This window comes from Oryzias melastigma, linkage group LG5 (genome assembly GCF_002922805.2).
Source record: "Oryzias melastigma strain HK-1 linkage group LG5, ASM292280v2, whole genome shotgun sequence".
NCBI classification, from domain to species: Eukaryota; Metazoa; Chordata; class Actinopteri; order Beloniformes; family Adrianichthyidae; genus Oryzias; species Oryzias melastigma.
In genome coordinates, this window is record NC_050516.1 from 35,633,701 (window position 1) to 35,657,889 (window position 24,189).

General features: G+C 37.3%; 3 protein-coding genes across 4 annotated transcripts; 2 read left to right on the top strand and 1 right to left on the bottom strand.

Annotated features, from left to right (window-relative positions):
- The first annotated feature begins 206 nt into the window (after nucleotides 1–206).
- Nucleotides 207–4,466, top strand: LOC112144860 (cytokine-inducible SH2-containing protein). Its single transcript, XM_024269702.2, has 3 exons — nucleotides 207–742; nucleotides 1,118–1,274; nucleotides 2,815–4,466. Exons 2-3 carry the CDS (start codon nucleotides 1,136–1,138, stop codon nucleotides 3,306–3,308), a joined length of 633 nt encoding a protein of 210 aa, XP_024125470.1. The 5' UTR covers nucleotides 207–742; nucleotides 1,118–1,135; the 3' UTR covers nucleotides 3,309–4,466.
- Nucleotides 4,467–6,731: 2,265 nt separating this feature from the next.
- Nucleotides 6,732–14,545, top strand: LOC112144861 (transforming protein RhoA). 2 transcript variants are annotated; one of them, XM_024269704.1, is made up of 5 exons: nucleotides 6,732–6,890; nucleotides 7,776–7,933; nucleotides 11,232–11,352; nucleotides 11,843–11,973; nucleotides 13,569–14,545. In XM_024269704.1, the coding sequence occupies exons 2-5, from the start codon at nucleotides 7,778–7,780 to the stop codon at nucleotides 13,740–13,742; spliced, it is 582 nt and encodes a 193-aa protein (XP_024125472.1). In that variant the 5' UTR covers nucleotides 6,732–6,890; nucleotides 7,776–7,777; the 3' UTR covers nucleotides 13,743–14,545. The 2 variants fall into 2 exon arrangements, with proteins under 2 accessions (XP_024125472.1, XP_024125471.1); XM_024269703.2 differs by lacking the exon at nucleotides 6,732–6,890 and adding an exon at nucleotides 6,939–7,298.
- A 1,788-nt stretch (nucleotides 14,546–16,333) lies between these two features.
- Nucleotides 16,334–23,159, bottom strand: LOC112145746 (transmembrane protein 43). Its single transcript, XM_024271168.2, has 12 exons — nucleotides 23,015–23,159; nucleotides 21,823–21,969; nucleotides 21,613–21,747; nucleotides 20,109–20,203; nucleotides 19,988–20,037; nucleotides 19,850–19,919; nucleotides 19,709–19,779; nucleotides 19,495–19,622; nucleotides 19,350–19,424; nucleotides 17,251–17,352; nucleotides 17,057–17,174; nucleotides 16,334–16,988 (listed from the first exon to the last, which is right to left on the bottom strand). Exons 1-12 carry the CDS (start codon nucleotides 23,030–23,032, stop codon nucleotides 16,786–16,788), a joined length of 1,212 nt encoding a protein of 403 aa, XP_024126936.1. The 5' UTR covers nucleotides 23,033–23,159; the 3' UTR covers nucleotides 16,334–16,785.
- Nucleotides 23,160–24,189: the final 1,030 nt, after the last annotated feature.

The following is a 24,189-nucleotide window of genomic DNA, read 5'->3' on the forward strand; positions in this document are numbered from 1 at the left end:
TACAAACACGGGTTAACCATAAATTCACACAAATAATATAAAAATAACATTTATAGGGACAATAAAATTGGATAATGATCAAATTTCTTCTTTTTTCCATCTGAAGACGCGTGCGTAAAGAGTTGCGTGAAGCGCGTTTGCGGTGGATGCGACATTTCTCTGATCCTCAGACATTAAAGAGGAGGAAATGGTCCCCAGTGTGCCAAAGTTGACCCGTTTTGTTATCAGGGCAAAAACATCAGAGTGTAGATAAAAATGAACGGCCGCGCGCGCATCTCCATAAAGGATCTACGTGTCACTCCCCCTGTCAGACGTCGCAGATGCCGCGAGATTTTCAGAAGGAGCGGAGCTGCGCGCCGCACCACCACGGCGCTCCTGTCCTCCCTGTATCCTCGACCCCCCCTCAGGCTGAATTCAGGAATAAAAGGGGGGCCTTTCTTCGCTCCTTCTCCTCCTGCTGACCGAGAAGCTGCTTTCTCCGAGCTTTGAGGTGGACGCGCGGAGGAGGAGACGCCGCGGAGGCTACGAGGGGACACATGAGATGAGCGCCGCTTTCGCTGCGGGCGCTGAAACACTAAACCTTTCCTGGAAACGGATTCCAGGAACCTCCGTCAGAACGAACCGAGCCGAGCCTGCAGGAGCCGCGCTCGTGCGCCGACATGTCTCCGCTTCCCGCCGCTGGATGGAATAAACGCGCAGACCGGACCCAACTTTTGTAAAGGCTTTTGGTTGTTGATCAGAGGTGAGTTATATTTGCAACATTATTCCAACATTAATAATTCCGCTGCGGATTTGTTATTGAAGACAACTTCTAACGTTGCGCATGAGCAGTGAGCAGGTGTGCGCATTATTGTTGGTCCCCGTTTCCCTCATGTGCGCCTCACGGAATTGCGCACTCTTGTTTTTAATAATTATTCAAGAGTGCATTAGTGCATTTACTATGTTACACTTTTTTTGCAGAAAAATCTTCTTTTGGCTTTTAAATTATTGCTAATTTGTTGCTTAATATATATTGTTTTATATCTTAATGTTATGTTAGTTTAAATTAAAGTGTTTTTAGTGACAGAAATCCTAAAAATGAATGATTGGATCCATCTTTTTATCCTCATTTATCCAGGTCTGCTGTCCTTTAGCTATGGTTGCCCGGACAGGGACCATTCTGTACCATGAGGGACGAGAGGGGTCCTGCTGTCCCCACCCTTCTCCTCCACCCTGGGACCCAGCAGAAGACCTCCGCTGCATCACCACCACCTTTCAGTACCTCCAGGCTTCAGGTACACCAGCAGTTCGAATCATTTTTAGCTTCCGGGTCACCCTGTCTTTCATTTGTTTCTGCCCCAAACCTTCTATCTCACATGTGTCAAAGTCAAGGCCCGGGGGCCAGATCCGGCCCGCCAAGTAATTCTATCCGGCCCTCCAGATCATTTTATTTTATTGCTATTAATGCTCCAATGTTACCTTGTGCTCATTTCTAACTTGTTTAATTTTGACAAAATACATTTTTATGGAGAGTAAAATATTGAAAGTTATTTAAGGTTTAAGTTGATTTATTCTGGAAAAATATTCCTGCCTTATGTTAAAAAGTTATGGTTTTAAAATTTTAAAAATTAGTATTCTGGTAGCTTTTAAGACTAATTTAGCATTTACTAAGATTTTAGGCTATTTTGGAGTTTAGCCGGTGACATGGATATCAATTGTATCTGTCTTATTTACGGTCTATGAGTTTAGCTAATACTTCAGCTACATGCTAGCTGTGTGGCTAATTTAGTTTTTTGTTTTTGTTTAGCTGATACTTTAGCTAGCTTTTTTGGCTAATTCAGGCTTTTTTGTTTTGTTTTTTAGGCTGTTTTGCTAATATTGCTAATATTTACACAGCTGTTTTGGTTAATTTAGGCTGTTTTGTAGTTTAGCTTATATTTCAGCTACATACTCTTTTGGCTAATTTAAGCTTTTTTTGGTGTTTAGCTTAAGCTAGTTGTTTTGGCTAATTCAGGCTTCTTTGTTTTTTTTCTTTTTAGGCTGTTTAGGAATTTAGCTCATGTTCCAGCTACATAGTAGCTGTTTTGGTGAATTTTGGCTTTTTTCCTTTGTTTAGGCTGTTTTGAAGTTTAGCTAATATTTAATCTACATGCTAGCTTTTTTGGCTAATTTAGATTTTTTTCAAGTTTTTAGGCTGTTTTGGAGTTTGGCAAATATTTTCATGCTAGCTGTTTTGGAAAACCTGGGTTTTGTTTGTTGTTGTTGCTTTTTTGGCTAATTTGGCACTTAGCTAATATTTTAGCTGGCTATTAGCTTAAGCGTTTTTAGCTATCAGTTTCAGCGTTTTCAACTATCAACTTCAGCATCTTCAGCGACCAAATTCAGCTTACAGCATTCACACTAACATTATCACAGGTAATGCTATATATCTAGTTCATAATTATGTTAAAAAGTTACGGTTTTAAAGTTTAAATGTGAGTTTTAGAGTGTTTAATACATATTTATCCTGTTCGGCCTTTGACCTAAGGTGTGTTTTGGATTTCAGCCCCCTGTGTGATTGAGTTTGACACCCCTGTTCAATCTCAAAGAAATCCAATTTTCACGACATTTTCTGAAAATATTCCAGTCAATGTTGATTAGTCTTGTCTTTTGTCATAAAAAGAGCAGACAAATGTAGAGTTATCCTTCTTCTCACCATTTAATGTAAAACCTCAAAATCTAAACATTAGCAGATAGGAGATTTTGTCTATTGATATGTTGTTGTTAAGGATGTTAATTTCACACCTTTGTGACTAAATTCACTCAAATATTCTTGCATCATGTGTTCTCCTGCAGGTTGGTACTGGGGTTCCATCAGCGCAGGTGAAGCCAGAGAAGCTCTTCTGACAAAGTCTGAAGGCACCTTCCTGCTGCGGGACAGCAGTCACCCCCAGTTCATGCTGGCTCTGTCCGTGAAGACCCGCTGTGGACCCACCAGCGTGCGCATAGATTACAACAGGGGCTGCTTCTGGCTGGATTCCATTTCTCGAGGCGCGCCTCACCTGAAGTCCTTCTCGGACGTTCTCAGCCTCATCCAGCACTACACCGTCTCCGGCCAGACGCCGCAGGACCTGGCGTCGTTCAAGACGAAGCCCAATCCTTCGCAGCACACCGCCAAAGACGCTGGAGTACCTCTCAAGCTGGTGCGTCCACTGCACAGGCGGGACGGTTTCCCTTCTCTGCAGCACCTCGCGCGTCTAACCATCAACAAACAAACAAACTGCCCCGACCAGCTTCCCCTTCCAAAGCCTTTGCTGCGCTTTCTGCAGAATTATCCTTTCTTTGTATGAGGATGTTTGTCTGTCGGATAAGAGAACACAAACGCACCAGAACTTTGCCAGGATTTCTCTCCATGACCTCAAGCTGTGACTCCTGCAGCAAAGGAAGATTCAAGAAAGGACTAATGGTTCCAGGCTTCAATAATCATGGACGATCTCCGTTTTTTCATCTGCGCAAGAAGAAAACTTTGTTTAAATTCTTTTTACATGGCTGACCCTTGCTACTGTGAAGTGCTGAAATGTAAGTTGGTGTTTTTGTGATGCTTCTGTGCTCAGTTTCAGGTGATAAGTTAGTAGAAAAAGTGACTGCTTTGGGATTCCAGCAAAGAAGCTCATTTAGCAATTTATGCTTTTTGGCGAAATGTAAAAACTGAAATAAATATCACAGAAATAACAATTTCAGGTGTGCATGTATGGAAGATGGAGAAGTATTTTTACTTTCTTTTTTTATTTTGTAAAAGTAATATAATTGAAAACAAAACAGACAGTATTCACACTGATGAGGGGCGTGACTATAGCACTCACTAATGTCCCAGTTTGCACGGATCATCATTCGTGCTTATTGGACACTAAAATGTGCAAAAGCAAATGTCTAAATCTGACGTTTTAGGGGAAAATTATGGATTTTTATGCAACAAAGGATAAACAAACTGAAAGAAAAACATCAGTTCATGTAGTTTAGACTACACTATCACAAATATGAACAAATTATTTATTTTGTAGGGGAAACAAAAATGTCTTCTTGAGCACCAAAACAATCTAAAGTCATCCTCTGTCTTCTGAAAGGAAATAAAACGTACGTTGTTATTTCATTACCGGCATCAGGGGTCTTCAGTTAAAAACCAAAGCTGATAAAAGAGCATCTGTTTGGGAATTGGTTTAATTCCCAGAACAGAATCATTTTTTTTTAGGGGATTCAGAGAACTGAGCCTACTTTCCCTCATTTTAATCACTGGTCACTTCAACATGCAGATGCATGTGAGGTATTACAGTTTTCGTGGAAACACATCTGAGTTGGTTTCCACGAATAGGAACTGAGCAGCACTGAGAAAGCCTCTTATCGGGATTAGAGTTAAGAGCTCCTGTTATTAATACATTGCTGTGCCAATTGAAAACTGAGAATCTTTGTCTGTTTGTCCCGCCTTTCCTCAACCTACCGGCCAAAAAAAATAACTTGTTCAATTATGAGAAGTGCCGTCCGACGACGGTGAAAACATTCAACCTCAACAGTAGGAAAAGACATAAAAATAAATATACTATTATCACTTCTGTTTCATATTTTTATGCTTTTATGAAATACAAAATGACGGTGCAGCCATGACAGTCAGAACTCAAAAGTTAAACATGAACACTTTTCAGAATAAATAACTAACAATAGAACATAAATAAACATTTTTGTTTTTTTTTTACTACATGTGAGACCTGAAAAAAATCAAATTCACTTAACTGACTGAGCACAAAACCCTGTAATATTTTGTAATGCCTTAAACATTAAACTGTTTTATTAAAGCTTGTATGTTTTATGTTGTTTGCGTTGCAGATGAAGGAGGAAATACTCCAGAAATGAATTTGCAGAAGCTGTTCCTCATTGATACGACTGTTTCATACCAAACTGTTTTAGCTTGCAAGGAAAAAATCACATATTTCACATGTTTTAGGGGCTAACTTTTATGACTACATTTATTTCCAGTTGTAAATAATTATTTAAGTTTTTGCTTTTATATAGATGCCAAATTAGGGTCATTTTGGTGCCAAAGTGGTTTGATGCATGTTTGCATCAGGAGGTGTCAACGGGATACATGAAAATAAATAAAAAGCTGCATCTTTTACTCTACATCAGGGTGTCAAACTCAATCGCACAAGGGGCCAAAATCTAAAACATACCTTAGGTCACAGACCGAACAGGATAAACATTTATTGAACACTCTAAAACTATTTGTTTTACTCTAAAACTAAAAGATTTTAACATAATTATGAACTACATATATAGCATTACCTGCAATAATGCCGCATGCTGAATTTGGCAGCTGAAGAAGCTAATGCTAATAGCTGAAGATGCTGAAATTGATAACTAAAAACGCTGAAGCTGATAGCCAGCTAAAATATTAGCTAAATGTTAAGTTTCCCTAAAAAACTTTTAAAAAATAGGTTGGCACAGAAGAGCTAACATGTAGCTGAAAAAATAGCCTAACTTCAAAATAGCCTAAAAAACTGAATAAAGCCTTAACTAGCCAAAACTGCTAGCGTGTAATTATTAGCCTAACTCCAAAACAGACTAAAAAAACCTTCAGAAAAGTCTTAATTAGCCAAAACAACTACCATGTAGCTAAATTATTAGCTAAACTCCAAAATAGCCTAAAATAAATCTTAGCCAATACCAAAATAGTCCGAAAAGCTAGCAAAATGACATTTTTTTTTAATTTAAAACCATATTTTTTTTAATTATAATTATGAATGGCAAGAATATTATTCCAGAATAAATCAACTTAAACCTTAAATAACTTTTAATATTTTACTCTTCATAAAAATACATTTTACAAGTTAAAAATAAGCCCAAGATAACACCGGGTCATTAATAACAATAAAATTAAATGATCTGGAGGGCCGGATAGAATTACCCGGAGGGCCGGAACCGGCCCCCGGGCCTTGACTTTCACATGTGTGCTCCACATCCGTCAGCCAGGATGATAAATTATGACTGTGAGGATGCATTTTTAACTAAAACGAGGAGCTGGACTTACCCAGGTGGAGTATGATCTCTGGGAAAGAGACTCCCTTTCAAATTAAAGGTCTTCTAAAGTCAGATGGGAAGCCATCTGTCAAACCGCTAAAGCTTGACTGAAAGTGGGTCACACAGCAGGACAATGACCACTAGCAGCAAATCTACAGTGGAATGGTTTCAAAATAAGGAAATAAAACACATGGGAAACTCAAACCAAATAAATAATAATACTCAAGGAAGTATACAAACAAATGCCAAAATAGGTTTAAACTGGTATAATGTAATAACAGCAGCAAGCTCTATTATTTTGAATGATCATTTTAATTTTAAAATGTGTCAAATATATACGAGTTTGTTTGTTTTTTACTATCGTACAATTAACTTAGAAAATAATTTTTGGTAACAGAAATATATATTTTTTCAATTAATTTTAAAAGGGGCGGAGCTACCCCCCCCCCCCCACACACACACACACACATACACACCCTTTAAGTCAACATTAGCATAAATATTGACAAATATTTAGAAATCATAAATAAATAAAACAAAATAACATTAAAAAAAATGTAATATTAAAATAAAGTTCCATGTTCCCATTTGTCACCCTCCTAAAGTATTCTGTCCCTTCCCCCGACCCATATAAAATGTCTTAGCCCTGCTATTGTTTTAAAACATATATTAATATGTTTATAAGTGATATTGTGTTATCATTGTGGCGTTGTAGGTTTTTTTTTCTTTTTTAGTTCATTTGTTGTCCCCACCCCCTCACTTCCCTCCTGTAATCCTCCTCAGCGGCAGACAGGGAACAACGACTGACGCTAACAAAGCGCCACTTTGACTTCATCTGAGCGCATTTTTAACCCAATCACTTGGTAAGCGACGGCTGTACACATGAGCCGAACTCAACCCCACCACCCCGCCGTCCGTGAGGCGTTCATACCGCACGGGTTATTGTAAAAACCGAGCATTTCTCTGCCCTTCCTCCTGCTCTCGCTAGCCTCCTAGCTAACGGACCGAGAAAAGTCTCACCGACTTCCGTTACTGTCAGCTAGCTAGCACCGCTAGCTTAGCCTAGCTTAGCTGTGCCGGGTTGGGTCTAAAGGAGGAAAACAAATGGAAACGAGAGGGGAGCTATAGTCACGGGGCTGGTTCTTGGCGTAGAGCTTTGAACCAGGGCGCACATGTACCGCACCGGCTTCAAATAGCGCATTTATTATTCAAAGTTGGTATTGGGTTCACATCTTTAGCTAGCAGCGGCTGGTTAGCCATGGCAGCTTACGGTAAGTCTTTTGTAAACAGAACATCCGCTCGGGTGGATAAAATGTAGGCCATTGTAGTGGTAGTCTTTTATTATTTACTGTGAAGTCGGTCTGTTATTTTAAATAAAGTTTTTAAATAAAAAGGTAAAGGGTGGAAATATTCTAGCTTGGTTGGTATCGGGTTGGGTCATGTGTCGCTTGTGCGGAACTGTGTCATCTTGGAGAAGGAAAAAAAACTGACCGCAAGTTTAGTCTGTAATAAAATCAAACTTTTCCTTTTTGATCCACCTGTCGCCCCGTCACACCGACGAGCTCCGATACCGACTTTAAGGAACCAAATCGTTGGCCTCGGGCACCGCTTTTTGACTGACGGGTGTGGGGTTTGGCAATAAAGCTAAAGGTTATTGGCATCCCATCGTTGAGGCTGGTTCGTTACATAAGGCCTCACAGCAGTAACACCGTGAAATGTCCTAATGCTGGATCTTCTTTGGTCCACAGTTATGGCAGCGATCAGGAAAAAGCTGGTCATAGTGGGAGATGGAGCCTGTGGGAAGACCTGTCTACTCATTGTGTTTAGTAAGGACCAGTTTCCTGAGGTCTACGTCCCCACAGTCTTTGAGAATTATGTTGCTGACATTGAAGTCGATGGCAAACAGGTATGGACTATTATCTTATTGTTTTTATTTTATTCAAATGAATCAATAATAATAAATATAAAGCATAAATATATATGATCAGCGGGACAAAATCTTGCATATTTGTTTAGCTGATGAAATAACCTGTTACAATTTTTTTTCTGCACAATATAAAGGGCTGCTTTCTTGAAAATTGTGCTTTTAGTTCTTGTGAAATTTTTCTAATGATGGAGGAATAAAATTAAGATAAAAGTTACATTTCTGAGTATTTTTTATTCAAATCGTGAATCAGGAAAAGAAAAAAAAAAGTTGTTTGAAAAAGAGTTTACTTTAGGCCTGTGAATGTTGACGATTAATAAACCATAATTAATTTGTTAATATTTATTAATCGCGCTCAGGTGTCCTGCTGTGGAGCTGTGAGATCATAGTAATAAAACTGTCTAAAATAAACTCAAACTTTTTCTTATATCATGTGATTGAGATTTTATTAAATTAAAGAAATAATATGGCTTTTTTTGTAGTTTTAGGACAAAACTGATTTTCTATATTAATAAATAAGGCGTAGCACTAACATAATTTTGATGACTAATGCAGCAGCGCACTCACTATGAAGGGCAGGGGGCGGAGCCAAACAGAGATGTCTGCTATTAGAATTCCAAAAACAAGGAAACCAACCATTATTGTATTTTTGAGATGGGGAGCTACATGAATTTTCCACAATAACGAGCACCGGCGTTGTCTAAAAATTGAGGAAACTCCGCAAAAGTCCCGCCCCCTGACGCCACATGAGGCAACCAGTTCAGAGAAGACAGACACGCCCCCACCTGTGAGCAGCCAACCTGAAATCCAGCTAGATCAAATTTCTCCCCAAAAAATGTGTTTTATTATTTTTCACAAGAATAATAAAGACAATTTAGGGGGAAAAAAGAAAATAAACAAAGAATTCCAGAAAAAATGTGAAATCGACATCAGCGAGAAATTCTTATTTTTTGAGCTGCCTGGTGTGACTTTAGCCTGAATGTTTTTGTATTTTCATTCAAAAACATGTTGATTAGTTTGTTGACAAACTTCTTGTTGTTTTTATAAAATTGCAACTAAAACTTTAATTCTATGTTGTAAAAACACTTTGTTAAACATTTTTGGGGCTTTCCGCAGCAAAATGAATCCCTTTTTTCCATAAAGAATTTTCTGTTTTTGCATGATTTTATGTCTAGTGTGTGAATATAAAATGGAAAAATGACAAAATAAAGGTAGTGTTACATAAGTGCGGTTGTGCTGATTAAAATGATACAAAATAAGTAAGCAGGTAGTCTTTCAAATTGAAAAGCTGACAAAAACTGAGTTAAAAATAAACGTTCTAAATGTAAAATTTTGTTTGCGATTTCATATTATGACTATTTGCAGGTAATAAGTGGCTGGGAAATTCTTAAAAGTAAAAAAAAAAAAAATTCACGATTAATTTTTTCCAGATTTACAATTGATTAGTTATTTTTTTAATCAATTCCCAGCCTTTATTTGTGATGTAGAAACTACGCTGGGCGGGGCCATAAGCTCACTGCTCTGCCTCGATCTGATGCATCCACTTATAAACAGATTAGATCCGTGTACGTCTTTGTTTTCCTCACCTGAGCTGCTATCTGACTTAAAACTGTGTGGCTGGACAGCTCCTATGTTGCTTGCCATTTTTGTTGCACCATTGATGTCAGGGTGTCATGAGCTGTAAGCTAGCAGGAGACCAAAGTCTCAGGGCGGGGTCACTTATTGTAACAGTCCCGCCCACAACTAAGAGGTGAATTTCTAATAAACTCCTGCAGAAACTATATTCTACAAAACGACGCAGGTTTTCTTTATGTTAGCTAAAAACAGCGTATTCATCACTAAAAGAACGCTTTGGAAATAGATGAAAAGATGACTGCAGTGGGTCTTTAATGTGGACATTAGTCTGCAGTCAACAGAGGACATGTGTTGACAGGAAACATGACCCAAACAGAGGAGCTGCAGAATCAAACATGAGAAAGAATCGTAAAACATCTTTAAGGTGCTATTTAGCTTGATTCTAGATGAGTGAGCCTTTATTAGGAGTTATAATTAACATTAACCGAGAAAATACATTTAAATTGTGGTCATTTTTGTGTTATATCTAAATAACTATACAACTTTTTTATATTTATAAAATCAAATATTTGGGTAAATTAATTTAAACTTTGGTTTCTATATTTGTGGTCAGAAGATCCAGAGTTAAATCTATTTAGACGATCTATAACTTTTTAGTTTAAAACCAAAACAAGCTAAAGTTACAAAACTAGTACAATAATTTTGTCTGTCTTACCAAAAATTGTATCATCCAACAAACAGCCTAGAAAGATTAGTTGCAACCAAACCTTTTAAATCATCTCAGATAACGAGTAAACTTAAGTTTTGCTTGAATTCAAACAGGTTTCACAGTTTAAAAGGTGTTTAAAGTCCCACTCCAACTATATTTTTGTCCATTGTAAAATAAAAAAAGAAGCCGTTATTTTTAAGACCTGTTTTCTCCAGAGCAGCAGGATTTCATTAGTAATTCTTTTCTGGTTTGTGGGTGGGACTGTTGGTGCAAAAGTTAGCTGCTCTAATTTCCCAGCATTCATTTGTTTACACTCTCTTCCACTAGCTAAATAGCCCCTCACAAGCCCTAGCTAACATCAGTGTTGAAAAAAAAAAAAAAAAAGTGGCGAGCAATATCAGAGCTATCCAGCCGGACAGTTCTGATCCAGGTTCCAGCTCAGACGAGGAAAACAAAGACGTTCATGGATCTATTTGTCTCCAAGTGGATGCATCAAATTGGAGCAGAAAAGGAAAACTTTAGCAGTTGTAGCTTTATAAACTCGAGATTTTTCAACCTTGAGTTTTTATTTGTTTCTAAATCATTACGATTTGAATAAATAAATACTTAGAACAGCTATTTTAACCTTAAATAATTTTATATTGCCTCCAATACGAGAAAAATGCGACAAAAAAGGTGTTAAAAACTCCAAAACCAAAATTTTTATTGGAGTGTCTTTAAACTCTTGATGAAAGTTACAAGAAACTTTTGATGTTGGGTGTCTCACAACAATAAAAAAGGATCACTTTAAAATTAAAAAGAGAAATAAAACAGTAAATATGTAATTAATTACTCAACATTTGTGATAACATGTCAGAAATGTTTATTACCTGTGGAAAAGTGTAAGAATCACATTTTTATCTCATTCACTCTGATTAGTTTCTTAACCAAAGTCATGTAGATTCATGTGAGGCGTCATCTGGTTTGAGGAGTGACGGTTGCTCGACTCTTCGGCAGGTGGAGTTGGCGCTTTGGGATACAGCAGGTCAAGAGGACTATGACAGGTTGCGTCCTCTCTCCTACCCAGACACAGACGTCATTCTCATGTGCTTCTCCATCGACAGTCCAGACAGTCTCGGTAAGTCCAATCTCTAACCAGGTTCTGGAAAAATCCTGAAAGTTTACCTCTCCCATCTTCAAAGGCTTCATGAAACATTTGAAATATAGTTTAAATTATTTGTGTCCTGTGGAAGTTTTTTCGGTCAAAAAAACAAAAAAATAATAAATAACTTGAAGGCTGATTCCATATATTTAACAGTAATCGGATCTCTGCAATGCTTGAAAAAGTAAATCTGTTTTATTTAGAGAATCAGGTTATGTCAATGTTTATAAATCAGTTTTATAAATTATATAAATATATTTAAGTAGAAAGATAGTTTGCTAACTTGTGTAAAAGCACATGAGAAAATGTTACTTAAATTTAATTGAGAACGTCTTTAAAATCATAAATGTTAGTGTTGGTTAAAACTAGCAGAATAGAATACTGGTAAAATAAATAAATGTTATCATGATTGAATCATCAGCGTCTCTGTATTTACTTTACGGTTCGTCTCTGTCCTCGTTTTCAGAGAACATTCCTGAGAAGTGGACTCCTGAGGTGAAGCATTTCTGTCCCAACGTTCCCATCATCCTGGTGGGAAATAAGAAAGATCTGCGGAACGACGAGCACACTCGACGGGAGCTTGCCAAAATGAAGCAGGTAAAACCTCAGTGGACAACAGAACAAAACCAGACAACAAATGCTTCATGAGTTAGGGCCAAGAATAGTTGTTACTTTATATTATATTAAGTCAGAGTGTAGTAAAGCTGAAAGTTATAGTAGCATTCTGCTAGCTTTTTGGACTATTTTGACATTTATTAAGGTTTTTTAGGCTATTTTGAAGTTTAGCTAATATTTCAGCTACATGCTAGCTATTTTGGCTAATTTAGGATTTTTTCCATTTTTTAGGCTAAATTGGAGTTTAGTTAATGTTTTAGCTGCATGCTATCTATTTTGGAAAATTTCGCTTTTTTGTTTTTTAGGCTAGTTTGGAGTTTAGCCAATATTTCAGCTTCATGCAAGCTGTTTTGGCTAATTTAGGATTTTTTTAGGATATTTTTAAGTTTAGCTAATATATCAGCCTAATGCTAGCTGTTTTGGCTAACTTAGGCTTTTTCCGTTTTCTTAGGCTATTTTAGAGTTTAGCTAATATTTCAGCTGTATGCTAGCTGTTTTTGCTGACTTTATTTTTTTCTTTTTTTTTAGGCTAAATTGGAGTTTAGCTAATATTTTAGCTACATGCTAGCTATTTTGGCAAATTTATGATTTTTTTCAGTTTTGTTGGCTAATTTGTCGTTTAGCTAATTGTTTATGTACATGCTAGCTATTTCGGCTAATTTAGATTTTTTTCAGTTTTTTAGGCTATTTTGTAGTTTAGCTAATATATCAACTGCATGCTAGCTGTTTTGGCTAACTTACAGACGTGGACAAAATTGTTGGTACCCCTCAGTTAAAGAAGGACAAACCCACAATTCTCACTGAAATCACTCAAAACTTACAAAAGTAACAATAAATAAAACACCTGTGATGTCAATTAAAGGACACACCTGAGTTAATCATGTCACTCTGGTCAAATAGTTTTCAATCTTTCATTGAGGTACCATCATTTTTGTCCAGGCCTGTTTCATTAGTTTGTTTTTTTAAAATAATTATGTTAATCAACAATTCAAAAGTGATGGCTGATTTTGATTGTTGAATTTTCATTTTTTTTAATTATTGTTACTTTTGTAAATTTCAAGGGATTTCAGTGAGAATTGTGGGTTTGTCCTTCTTTAACTGAGGAGTACCAACACTTTTGTCCACCACTGTAGGCTTTTTCAGCTTTTTAGGCTATTTTAGAGTTTAGCTAATATTTCTGCTGTATGCTAGCTGTTTTTTCTAACTCAGTTTTTTTTAAAGGCTAATTTAGCATTTAACTAATATTTTAGCTGGTAATCAGCTTCAGCATCTTCAGCGGCCACATTCAGCTAACAGCATTCATACTAGCATTATTGCAGGGAATGCCATACATCTCATTTTTAGTTAGTTTAAAGCTAATGATGGTTAAGATGTGCACTTTACTATCAGTTTGCTAATGACCGGATCAGTTGACTAATCAGAAAAAATCGTTGATTGGTCGACTATTAAAATAATAACTATTCTGAATGCACTTCCTGACTGATCCCAGTCCACCTCATTTGGAGGGACAATCAACAGAGCTGTGTCCATTGAAGCCTGTGCGTTTGCTTGATTTGTACTGTGATCGGTTTCTGCAGGAGCCTGTGAAACCAGAGGACGGGCGGGACATGGCTAACCGGATCGGTGCCTCTGGATACATGGAATGCTCCGCAAAAACAAAAGATGGAGTGAGGGAAGTGTTCGAGATGGCCACCAGGGCTGCACTACAGGCCAGGCGAGGAAAGAAGAGCAATAAATGTGTCCTACTGTAAACGGGGGCATGAGGACTGCTTCCTGCGAGGGGGGGTAAAAAGAAGGAGAATTAGGTCAATCCTGCCCCCAGACACACCCACACAAAAGACTGTTCTCCCCTGTTTTTACTAAAAGTGTAACGCTTTTACTGTTTTGTCTTACGCAAGAGTAGTCAGGTTCTGTCAGTATTTTGAGGTTCTGGAAAATACTTTTTGTACTTTTAACATGAGTAAACTCTGCCACAATGAAACCTCCTTTAACATTTCTGTAATCAAAAAGGTCAGCTAGGGGACCTGGTGTGTCATACCTGCCAACTACAATTAAGTGCTTAAGCCCTGCTGCTGATCTGAGGAATGTCCACAGCCAACCAGGGTGAAGAACCCGCACACTGTGACATGCTTTCCAACCAACTGATGCACAAATGAAGGTAAAATTGGAGTCTGTGCCTCATATTCGAATTTTTGGTTGCATTACGGTAAACGAGACAACTTTTTCTGTTTGTAAAGATCTTTAATTTGAGCTTTTCTCCCACGTGGAGGGAGCGTTTGTGACCTTATGAATGCTTTTGGCATATGCATTCCAGAGTTTGGGTTCAGGTCAGCGATAGTGCAACATGAAGTGCGCTTACAAGAGACGGGTGGGCATTGCAGATTGAACACGAGCCTCGCTTCGGCTACAGGCGAAGGAGTCTGACGGACGACAGATTTTTCAAAATGAAATGTTTTGATCCCTTGAACTACTTCATTAAATACCAACTTTATGTATCATTTTAGAACATCTGCAGTTGGAAAAAATAAAATTGTCAGTGCTCCCTGGTGGAAAACGCTTCTCTTTTGTATGGATCTCCTGGTGTTAAAGACCCACTTATCATTTTGATCTATTTTCAGTTTTTCTTTTATTATTTTATCTTCTTTAGCTGAAATTAAAAAATAAAATGTAATTTTATTGGGCTGTTTCTGTAGAGCAGCTGTAGTTTGCAAGAAAAGTTGCATTACCTGCAATAAGTGTGAATGGCTTTTGCTGAAAGTAGTCGCTAAAGATGCTGAAGCTTTTTGCTGAAAAAACGTGATGCAATTTACTCTAACTGCTGATGGGATTTACTGAAAATACAAAAGCTATTTGCAAAATGTAAAATTTGACAAAGACTGGAAACTTTGTTAAAGAACCATGAAAGAGGGCTGAAGTTGATCTAAATTTCTGAAAATTTTGTGGTAAAGCTGCTTTAAAATCCCTAATACATCCTAATTTTGCAAAAATATTTAGTGTTTCTTAAATATGAGTTAAACTCAAAATGAGCTCCCCAAAAAACGTAGTAGATACCAAATTTGCTTTAAAAGCTAGCTTATTGCTTAAATACTAGTTAAACTCCCAAACAGCCTAACATTTCTCAGTAAACTAAATTAGTCAGAAACGTTGGCATATATTAGATAAATCTGAAATTGGCATATAATAAGCCTCAGTAGATGCCAAGTTATCCAAAAATTGTAAAAATTGCTTAAATACTAGCTGAACTCCAAAATAGCCTGGAATTCCTCTGTAAACTAAATTAAGTCAAAAACGTTAGCATGTTGCTAAAATGAAGGCTAAACTTTAAATTGGCTTGTAAAAATCTCAGTAGATAAAAATATAGCCAAAAATGTTAAAATTATTGGTAAGATATTAACTAAATTTCAAATTAGCATTAAAAAAGCTAGCATGCTGCTTAAATACAAGCTAAGCTCTAAAATGGCCTAAAATTCCTCATTAAAACAAAATTAGACAAAAATGTCAGCATTTTTCTAAAATAAAAGGTAAACTCCAAGTTAAACCTCAGATAACAAATTAGCTAAAAACTTGAGCATGTTGCCAAAATATTTCTTAAACTAATTTTTTTTAATTACTTTAAAAGATGAAAACATAGCCCATGAATATATTTAAAGGCTTAATCTATTTAAAATTTTGAAATTTAAAGACTTTCTCACTCATTTCCTATGGAGTATATTTTTCTCTTATTTGAAAAACTACGTTTATGAAAACCAAAAATATAAGCAGTAATATCCTGAACGAGTTGAACGTTTAGAAAGATTGCTGAAATTGCTAAAAGTGTGATTGAGTTTTACATGCCAATAAAGGAGCAGGAGAGTCACTAGTGTGAACGCTGTAGTTCAAAGCATTCACAATTAGAATTTCTCCTGTGTCGTGTTGCCATCGAGTAAGCCTGCCCCCATTTTCCATCATCCTTGTGTTTACACTCTCACTACCTTACAGCCCCTCACACACCCCACCTAACATCAACAGTTCAACAAAAATGGCAATCGATATCAGAGCCATCCGAAATAGTTTTGATCCAGATTCCAGCTCTGGATCTTCCATACTGACCTGAGGAAAACAAAGACGTTCATGGATCCATTTGGAAGTGCATCAAAGAAAGTGGAGTCTAGCAGGGAGCTTTCTTTGTCACAAACGGGCGTGTTTTTGTCCATTCCTAATTCACTATTTAAATTAAAGAAATGCTCAGAAATGCAGTTTTAATCTTAATTTCTTTATAAACTTCCTCCACCATCAGAATAAAACCCCGTCAGCCCATGCTTTAAATGCATCCTGCTTGCAGAAATGAAAATAGCGGTCAGACTTGTTTTGAAAACATCCCACACCTTCAGCTGTTTTTATTCCTCATCAAACAAGAGCTAAACTGAAAACTTGGTTCTTCAGGATTTCGTTCTTGATTTTATAGATCATGAACAAACATCGTTCTGCTTTCTAACAATCATTTTGCCCCCGACTGAAAGCAGACGGCTTCCACCACCACAGAATCAAGAAAGAAGAGGATTAATGCTGAGCTGCAGGATTATTGCAGATGATTGATTTGCACAAACACAAAAACATTTTTGGAGTAAAGCAGTGATATAATGATGAAGCTTTTCAGTTCAGTGTTTCTGCGGTCATGTGGGAGTGTCCTGGAGGTAAACGGCAAAGACGTAAACATTTCTGGGGTAGAAACTGCTGATCGACTTTATCCTGCAGTGGATAAATCAGTCTTAACGCTAAATGATGCCCACGCAGCAGCAGACATCAACACGACAGTCATGCATCCTTCTTGGCTGGCGTTCCGGCGCGGGCCAAGAACACTGGAAGCACCCCCACTGCAGCCAGAGCCGCCGCCACCAGCGGGCGGTAAAAGAGCCAGCCCGCCGCTATGACGACGAGAGACAGCGAGCAGGAGACGCACAGGGCGAAGATCTTCAGGCCGACGGACACCAGGTCCCTGACGAAGGGAATCCAAACCACTGCGGACACACAGGAGGGATGAGGAGCTGGAGCCACAGGGGGGCGGGGTCAGTGAACAGACGCTTACCCAGCGTGTGAAGGATGCGTGTGACCAGCTGGATGCTGACGAACATGAGCGCCCAGCCGGCCGCCCGGAGTCCCCACGTCTTCAGGCTGTTCAGCTGCTGCTGCTTTGCAAACACCTCCTGCACAAAACCAGAGCGCCGCTCCCGTCGCTAACGTGCTTTAGCTAGAAATGCATGAATAAAACAAACTCCAGACCTCTGCAGAGAGATCCTCCTCGTAAAGGATCTCCAGAACGTCGCCGGATTTGGTTTTAAAGGACACCAGCTGCTCCCCTCTTTGCATGGCGACGATACTGACCTGAAAATGTTGGTGTCAGTTATTATGGCGTAAAACTTAAATCCTGTTTTAAAACGTTTCCCCTCCTAAATAGGAAAAACTTTTTTAACTACTAGTAGCAGGAATTAAAAAATGTACAGACCAATTATTGGAATTTTTTTTTTTTTTATCACAATAAAATGTTTAAAAAAAATCAGCTTAGTGGTGTTTTAAAGTGATACATTATATTTAAACTGAATAAACAGCGTTGAGCATCCCAGATGTTGTATTTCAACATTTATATGAATATATAAACATATATATTTAAACCTTCATAATGTTTTCAAACAGTTTTTATCCAACAAAATCCTTCAAATTAAAAATAAAAATATCTCAAACCAAAAAATCCTTTAAAAAAAGGCAGCTGGGGGAGAACATGAAGCTTGACAACATGAAAAAAAATTCTCCAGGTTATTCTAGTAAAATTGACAGTAAAATGTTCAGTTTAGCCCTGAGACAGACGGTCTCAGACTCTCCGGGGTGTGCCCCTCATTCACCCAGTGACTGGGATAGGCTCCAGCAGCCCCAAAGGGATTCAGCTGACTTGAAAAAGGATGGAGGGATGCTATTTTGTATTCATTTTTAATTTTTTTAGGAAGAATTTTATTTTAATATTTCAACATAAGTGTTAAATTTTTGGTTATTAAATGGTAATTTTACCACCTACAGTCACAGACCCATTCGCCTATACACACACACATTCACACCAATATGCTTCCAAAGATCTCTTAAACTTTGAAAAATACATAAATCAAAGAATAAAGCATAACTAAAAACTGTTTTTTCTGAATGTTATTGAGAGTTTGACATCTATCTAAATCATTTTGTTTTTTTAGGTTGTTGACTGGAGTCCGTTTCAAGAAGGAGGTTAAACAAATCTAGAGTTCAAACCTCAACTCAGAGTCCACAGACTCAAAATTCTAAAACTAAAAGAGTTTTCGGTTTCAGTTTTTGGTAAAACTTGACATTTTCCTACTTTCTTAAAAGATATTCCCGATAGTTAATATAAAAAAAGTCTAAATAAGTGTTTTTAAAACACATCGGTAATATCTTTTTAAGAAAGTGGGAAAATGTCAAGTTTTACCGGATATTATTCACAATCAAAGTTTAAAACGGCTGACAAGAAAACTACGGTGAACGAGCATTTTAGCAGTATGTAAACGCATCACGGATGAATCAGTGAGACGTGAAAACAGTCTCACGACAGAACTGATGTGTTGTAAGAGGTGATTCGTGCATATTTTTTAAAGATTTTGTGTGTAATTAGTTTCAAGCTGTTGTAATTTTAATTTGTGCATGTGTAAATTGTAGTTTGTATTTTTTTTATTTTGTAATTTTTTTAATTTTGCACAAAACATATCATATATATGAGTTACAAATCAAGAATACGCACGCACAGATCCTAACTTATGCACAAATCAAGAATTAATCACGCACATATCGTAATGAGTCTTTTTTCTCTCCATACTCTCCCAACGTAAATAACATTCCCTCTGGATTAATCCAGCCTCCTCGTCTACAGGATCCTCTATGAATGGACATTTTGGTTTCTGCGAGGTGGAAATTTGCAGTTTGTAATGTGAATGTTCTCAAGATGTTAATGAGGAACTCCTATTTGAACATCCTTCACTTTAAGAAGGGGCGGAGACCGCAGGGAACTGCTCCAGACCAGGTTATGATCACAGCTTCTTAAGTCTTAAATAACTTTCAATATTTTACTCTCCGTAATTTTTTTTTTTTTTTTTTCAAAATTATACAAGTTAGAAAAAAGCACAAGATAATATCGGGCCATTAATAACAATAAACTAAAATGATCTGGATTAATAACAATAAAACTTTGACATGTGCTCTAGTGTTTCACACTTTTCTAAGATGAACTCCAAGATTTACTGAGTGAAAAACAATTCTCCTAAAGAAACTACTTTCATTTAAGTGGAACCCTTCTTTCAGAAATAAAAGCGTTTCTTGGGAGCACCTACAGTCTGAGCCGGGCCGAGGGGCGTGTCTTCACCACTCAGTCCAGCAAAGGAGAACCGCACACGGACGTCCCCGACCTTAGATCAAAAACATACGTGTCAGTCAGTGCCAGGAGTCTTGACGAGAAGTTGAGCCGTCTCTACTTACCTCTGGTCTGAGCGGGAACTGAGTGTGATAAAAGTAATCGTCGTGAATAGAGAGGAAAGGGTCCAAGAGGGAGCGAGGAAAATCTCGCAGACTCAGAGTCTGGAACTTGTTGATTTGGTCCACCAAACCTGAAGGTGAGCCACGAAGAACGAATCACATCGATTAGAGCAGCTTCTCAACAACAGGTTAGACCGTTAGGTCAAGAACAACAGACCTTTAGACAAAACAAAAGGTCCGGCTTGGACTGCAGGAGCCACCACGGTCACACTCTCAACTGCCATGGCGCTGCCACGAAAATGCATGGGGTTACACCACATACAAAAATGAAGGTACGCTCTTCATCATCACGAAGTACCTGGGATTTTGGTGACCAATTTCTTTATCAAAATTCCTGCTGTTGATTAACTCGGATTTCCACTCAGTGTCTGCAGAAAAAGAGTTACGTCAACGTCAATCACATCCAAATAGGGCAAATGAGGGAGGAGCCACTCACTGTAGGAGTACGTGGTTTCTGTCTTGGTTTCACCGTTCTCCTGATAGTCTCTGAAATTCATTTAAAAACCTCATATTTAAGCAAATCCCTAAATTTAAACACATGAACCTGCAACACGAACCTGCTCTCGCGGGACTCCACCCACTGATACATCTCCACCTGCCTCCTCAGCTTCACCGCCTGCACCACCACTCTGTAGTTGGGGTCATGGAGAGGCTGCAAACACAAACATTTAAGATAAGACAACTGCAGATATAATCATCAAAATCATATTTTTTTAATCATTTGACCACTTTTTTTAACATTTTCATCAATTTGCATTATTTTTATTCCCCACAGTTGGAGTTTACTGTGGAGAATGAACATCAATGTGGACTCTGAAATAGAATTGAGTCTTAAAAAAATGTATAATTTGAAATCAAATGGATCTTTTCTTAGAAAATGTAATATTGGTTAGTTAAATTCAAAAAGCAATTTACTCTAAAGCCTCACTCCGATCATCTTTTGATGTATTTTAAGTGTTTCCAGTGGTCTTTTAATGATGATTGTGCCGTTTTTAGCTAAAATTTTAAAAACTGTGTTGTTTTTTTAGGACATAGTTTCTGCAGAGCGGCAGGAATTCATTAGAAATTCACCTCCGAGTTGTCAAGGAGTAAGCCCGCCCTCACTTCCTGCTTTTTCTTTTTCCTTTTCAACACACTCATTCTGTCACTTCATTAAATGACAAAGAAATTGGCATTTAACAATTCATTTTCAAAAAGTTATTTAGGAAATTTGAACCAAATTTCAACTAGAAATATCAAATTTGAAAATTAAAATGGATTAACAGAAATGCTTTTTCATTTTCACAATGTAACTGTATTACTTGTCTCTTAAATAAAATGAAAAAGCAATTCTCTAAATGGCTTTTCCATTTTCTTCATCATCACCACTCGTACTGTGACATAATTAAAGTGACTAAGCCAATGAAGTTTTTTTTTTTTGTTTTTTTGTTTTTTTTTTATACATCTTGCCGTGTAAAAAGTGTCTAATAAATCAGTTAGTTTAGCATTTTATTTTGAAAATCCCAGCTGGATTGTGCTACCAAACTTGTCGTGTTGGCTTCGTTGTCTGATCCCTTGGCAGCTTCCTGCCACTCATGTGTCTCTCAATCAACGTAACATTAATGGTGCAACAAAATATTGGATTAAATGTATCAGTTTGATCCAGATTTCGGCTCAGAAGAGGAAAATGAAGACCTACATGGATCTATTCGTCTACAAGTGGATGCATCGGAATGGAGCGGAGCAGAAAGCTCGTTTCTTTGTCACAAATTAGATCTTTTTTAAACTGCATTTTTTGTATGCAACTATTTGAATGTAAGAAACTCAGAAATGCAATTTGAAGCTTAATTTTCTTTATAAATCTCCTCCACCATCAGAAAAATGCTACAAGAACACTTTAAAGCACTGTTACTGAATGTGTCAGTTCTTAATGGAAAAACTCCTAATTTTGTAAAGAACGCTTCCATCTTTATATCACTTGTTTAAAATAAATCTTGTTAAAAAAACAATTGGCTTGGGACAAAAACATAAAAATAAACTGAATTGAGAATGTGTGAATCAAAATAACTGATGGTGTTCTACCTGAACGGTGTGCAGCTTTGCAGACAGGTGAACTAAACGCTGATTGTTCTGCACATCGAGGTAGGGGTAAGGCCCCAGAGACACCACCTGAGAGAGACCTTCGTCCAGGGAGGATGCAGTCTGAAGGGCTCGACCCTGAAGAAAAATAGAGAACCCCATCAGAAGAAGATCCAGAACCGTGACGGCTCCGCCTCGATGACATGTCCTTACCTCGTTGGTGAAAAGAATATAAATTGAGAGGAAAAACAGTCCGACACCGAGAACGGTTCCCCCTGCAGTGTCACCCAGTTTCTCCAGGAATCCAGGGTTGTGTTTGACGGTGACACGCTTGTGTTGGTCTGGACCTTTACCTGGAAACTAACACATCAGCTGGATGTTTACTGGTTTCACAGTCAGGACTTACACGCATTCTAAAAGAATGAGTGTACAAATACACAATCTACAATATGAATAGGGCTGCCACGATGAGTCGACTAATCGACAACTAATCGACTATTAAAATAGTCGACGACTATTTCAGTTACATGCTAGCCGTTTTGGCTAATTTGGGATTTTTTTCAGTTTTTAGGCTAATTTGGGGTTTAGCTAATATTTCAGCTAAATGCTAGTTGTTTTGGCTAATTTAAGCTTTTTTTTTGTTTCTTTGGCTATTTGGAGTTTAGCTAATATTTCAGCTCCATGTTAGCTGTTTTGGCAAACTGTCTTTTTTTCAGTTTTTTAGGCTAATTTTGCATTTAACTAATGACCCGCAGGCTATCAGTTTTAGCATTATCAGCTATGAATTTCAGTATCTTCAGCTATTGTCACTAGCATCTTCAGCGGCAATATTCAGCTTACAGCCAAAGAGGACAAATAGTTAGTTTAAAGCTAATGATGGTTAAGATGCATGTTTTACATCTGCTTTGTGCACGACCCGATTAGTCGACTAATCAGAAAAAATATTCAGGGATTAGTCAACTACTAAATTAATCGTTTGTGGCAGCACTAAACATGAATAAACAAGAACTACAAATATCGAACCCTTAGCAATAATTAGTACATTTTATTTTTTTCTACTTGAGTATAAGTAATTTTTTTTAGTTTACACATAAATAGTAAATAAAAAGTTAATATACTGCCTGACTTTTAGTACTTGTAGCATAGACTACTTTCTGCTAATGGGCGTTAACTCAAAGCTGAACACTTCCTATAACACCCAACTCAATTCATTCTGTCAACCGTGACGTTAGTGTAAAAAATACTACTAATATTCTTATTTTAGGACTGTACGTGTGCTTAAAACAGACTAACTGATTCAACTTAACATGAAAAACGAAAGACGAAACTGTTCAGTCCACACTAGCATAAATAAGTACTAATAATTGATCAAATAAAACCCCAGAATGTAACTAAATTCACTTACAGAGTGTGTAGAAGACATGTTTCCGGTTTAATCAGAACTATTTTAGCCAACGTTGGCTTGATGTTAGCAAACTGAACGATGTGTGGACGTTCGGGTTTGTTTTTTAGTTCACGGAGTATCCCGACATGCACTACACGAAGGCGGAGCCTAAGATATGATCAGGGAGAATTCTGGGCGCGCCTTCAACAGTCAATGATAATACAAATCAAGCGTACCCCTTAAGGGATTGTGGGTAATGGCGTTTATGGTACGAACACGCTCTTTCTTTTGCTTTTTAATTGAACAAAATTATTTGAAAATATTTCAAAACCTTTAAAAATTGGGTTTGTATTTTTCTCTTTTGTTTTTATTAACTATTATAGAAACTTAAACTACTTCTGTGGAGATGCGTTCAAGGTTAGCTCAGAATTTGAAAATTCCCTTCGTCCCTTAATATTGCCAGTTTGTCTGGTTGGTTTTCAGTGAACTTGAACTTTTGTCTTGTAGGTATAAACTTCTCTTTTGTCTCACCTGGAGAGGTGGAGCTTTGTTGTTCAGAAACAGCCAGGTAAACCAGTCCTACCATATGCTTTAAAAGTAGAAAGGTCCCCAGGGCTTCTTTGAAAAAGAGTTTTTTGTTTAATCTAAACATGACTTGACTGGTTAAATAAAGGTTTTTTTTTTTTTTTTTTTTTTTTTTTTTTTTTTAAAGGAGTAACTATGGATCACTTAGTCTTTTTTTTAAACTCCTGATATCTCCTGATATCTTCAAATTATCAGGAATTATTAAATAAAAGGTGAACCTTTAGTTAACTTTTAGTTTTCAGATGAAGCAGGCGGATGCATTTTGCAAGCAACCACAGCAACCAGCAACCACATTGGTGTTTCAGTGTCAATATTTCACTGTCATGGCAAACTAAACACACATTCCCTCGTCTATACTACTGTGAATGAGGGACATGTAAAATTTGGATTACCTAAAAACAAATCTTGGAGGTTTGGGAGCAATGTGAGCCTCTTTTATCCCTTTATTGGGGCTCTATGGCCTTGGAAAATTAAAGGTTATAATTTGAATAAATTGTAGGTTTGTGGTTTTTATTCATTTCTTTGAAGTTAGTTAAGTTATTTAGATTTTGAAAGACTCACTCAGATGAAAATGGTGTTCTTGACAAGTTCATGAACCATTTTCTCATAAA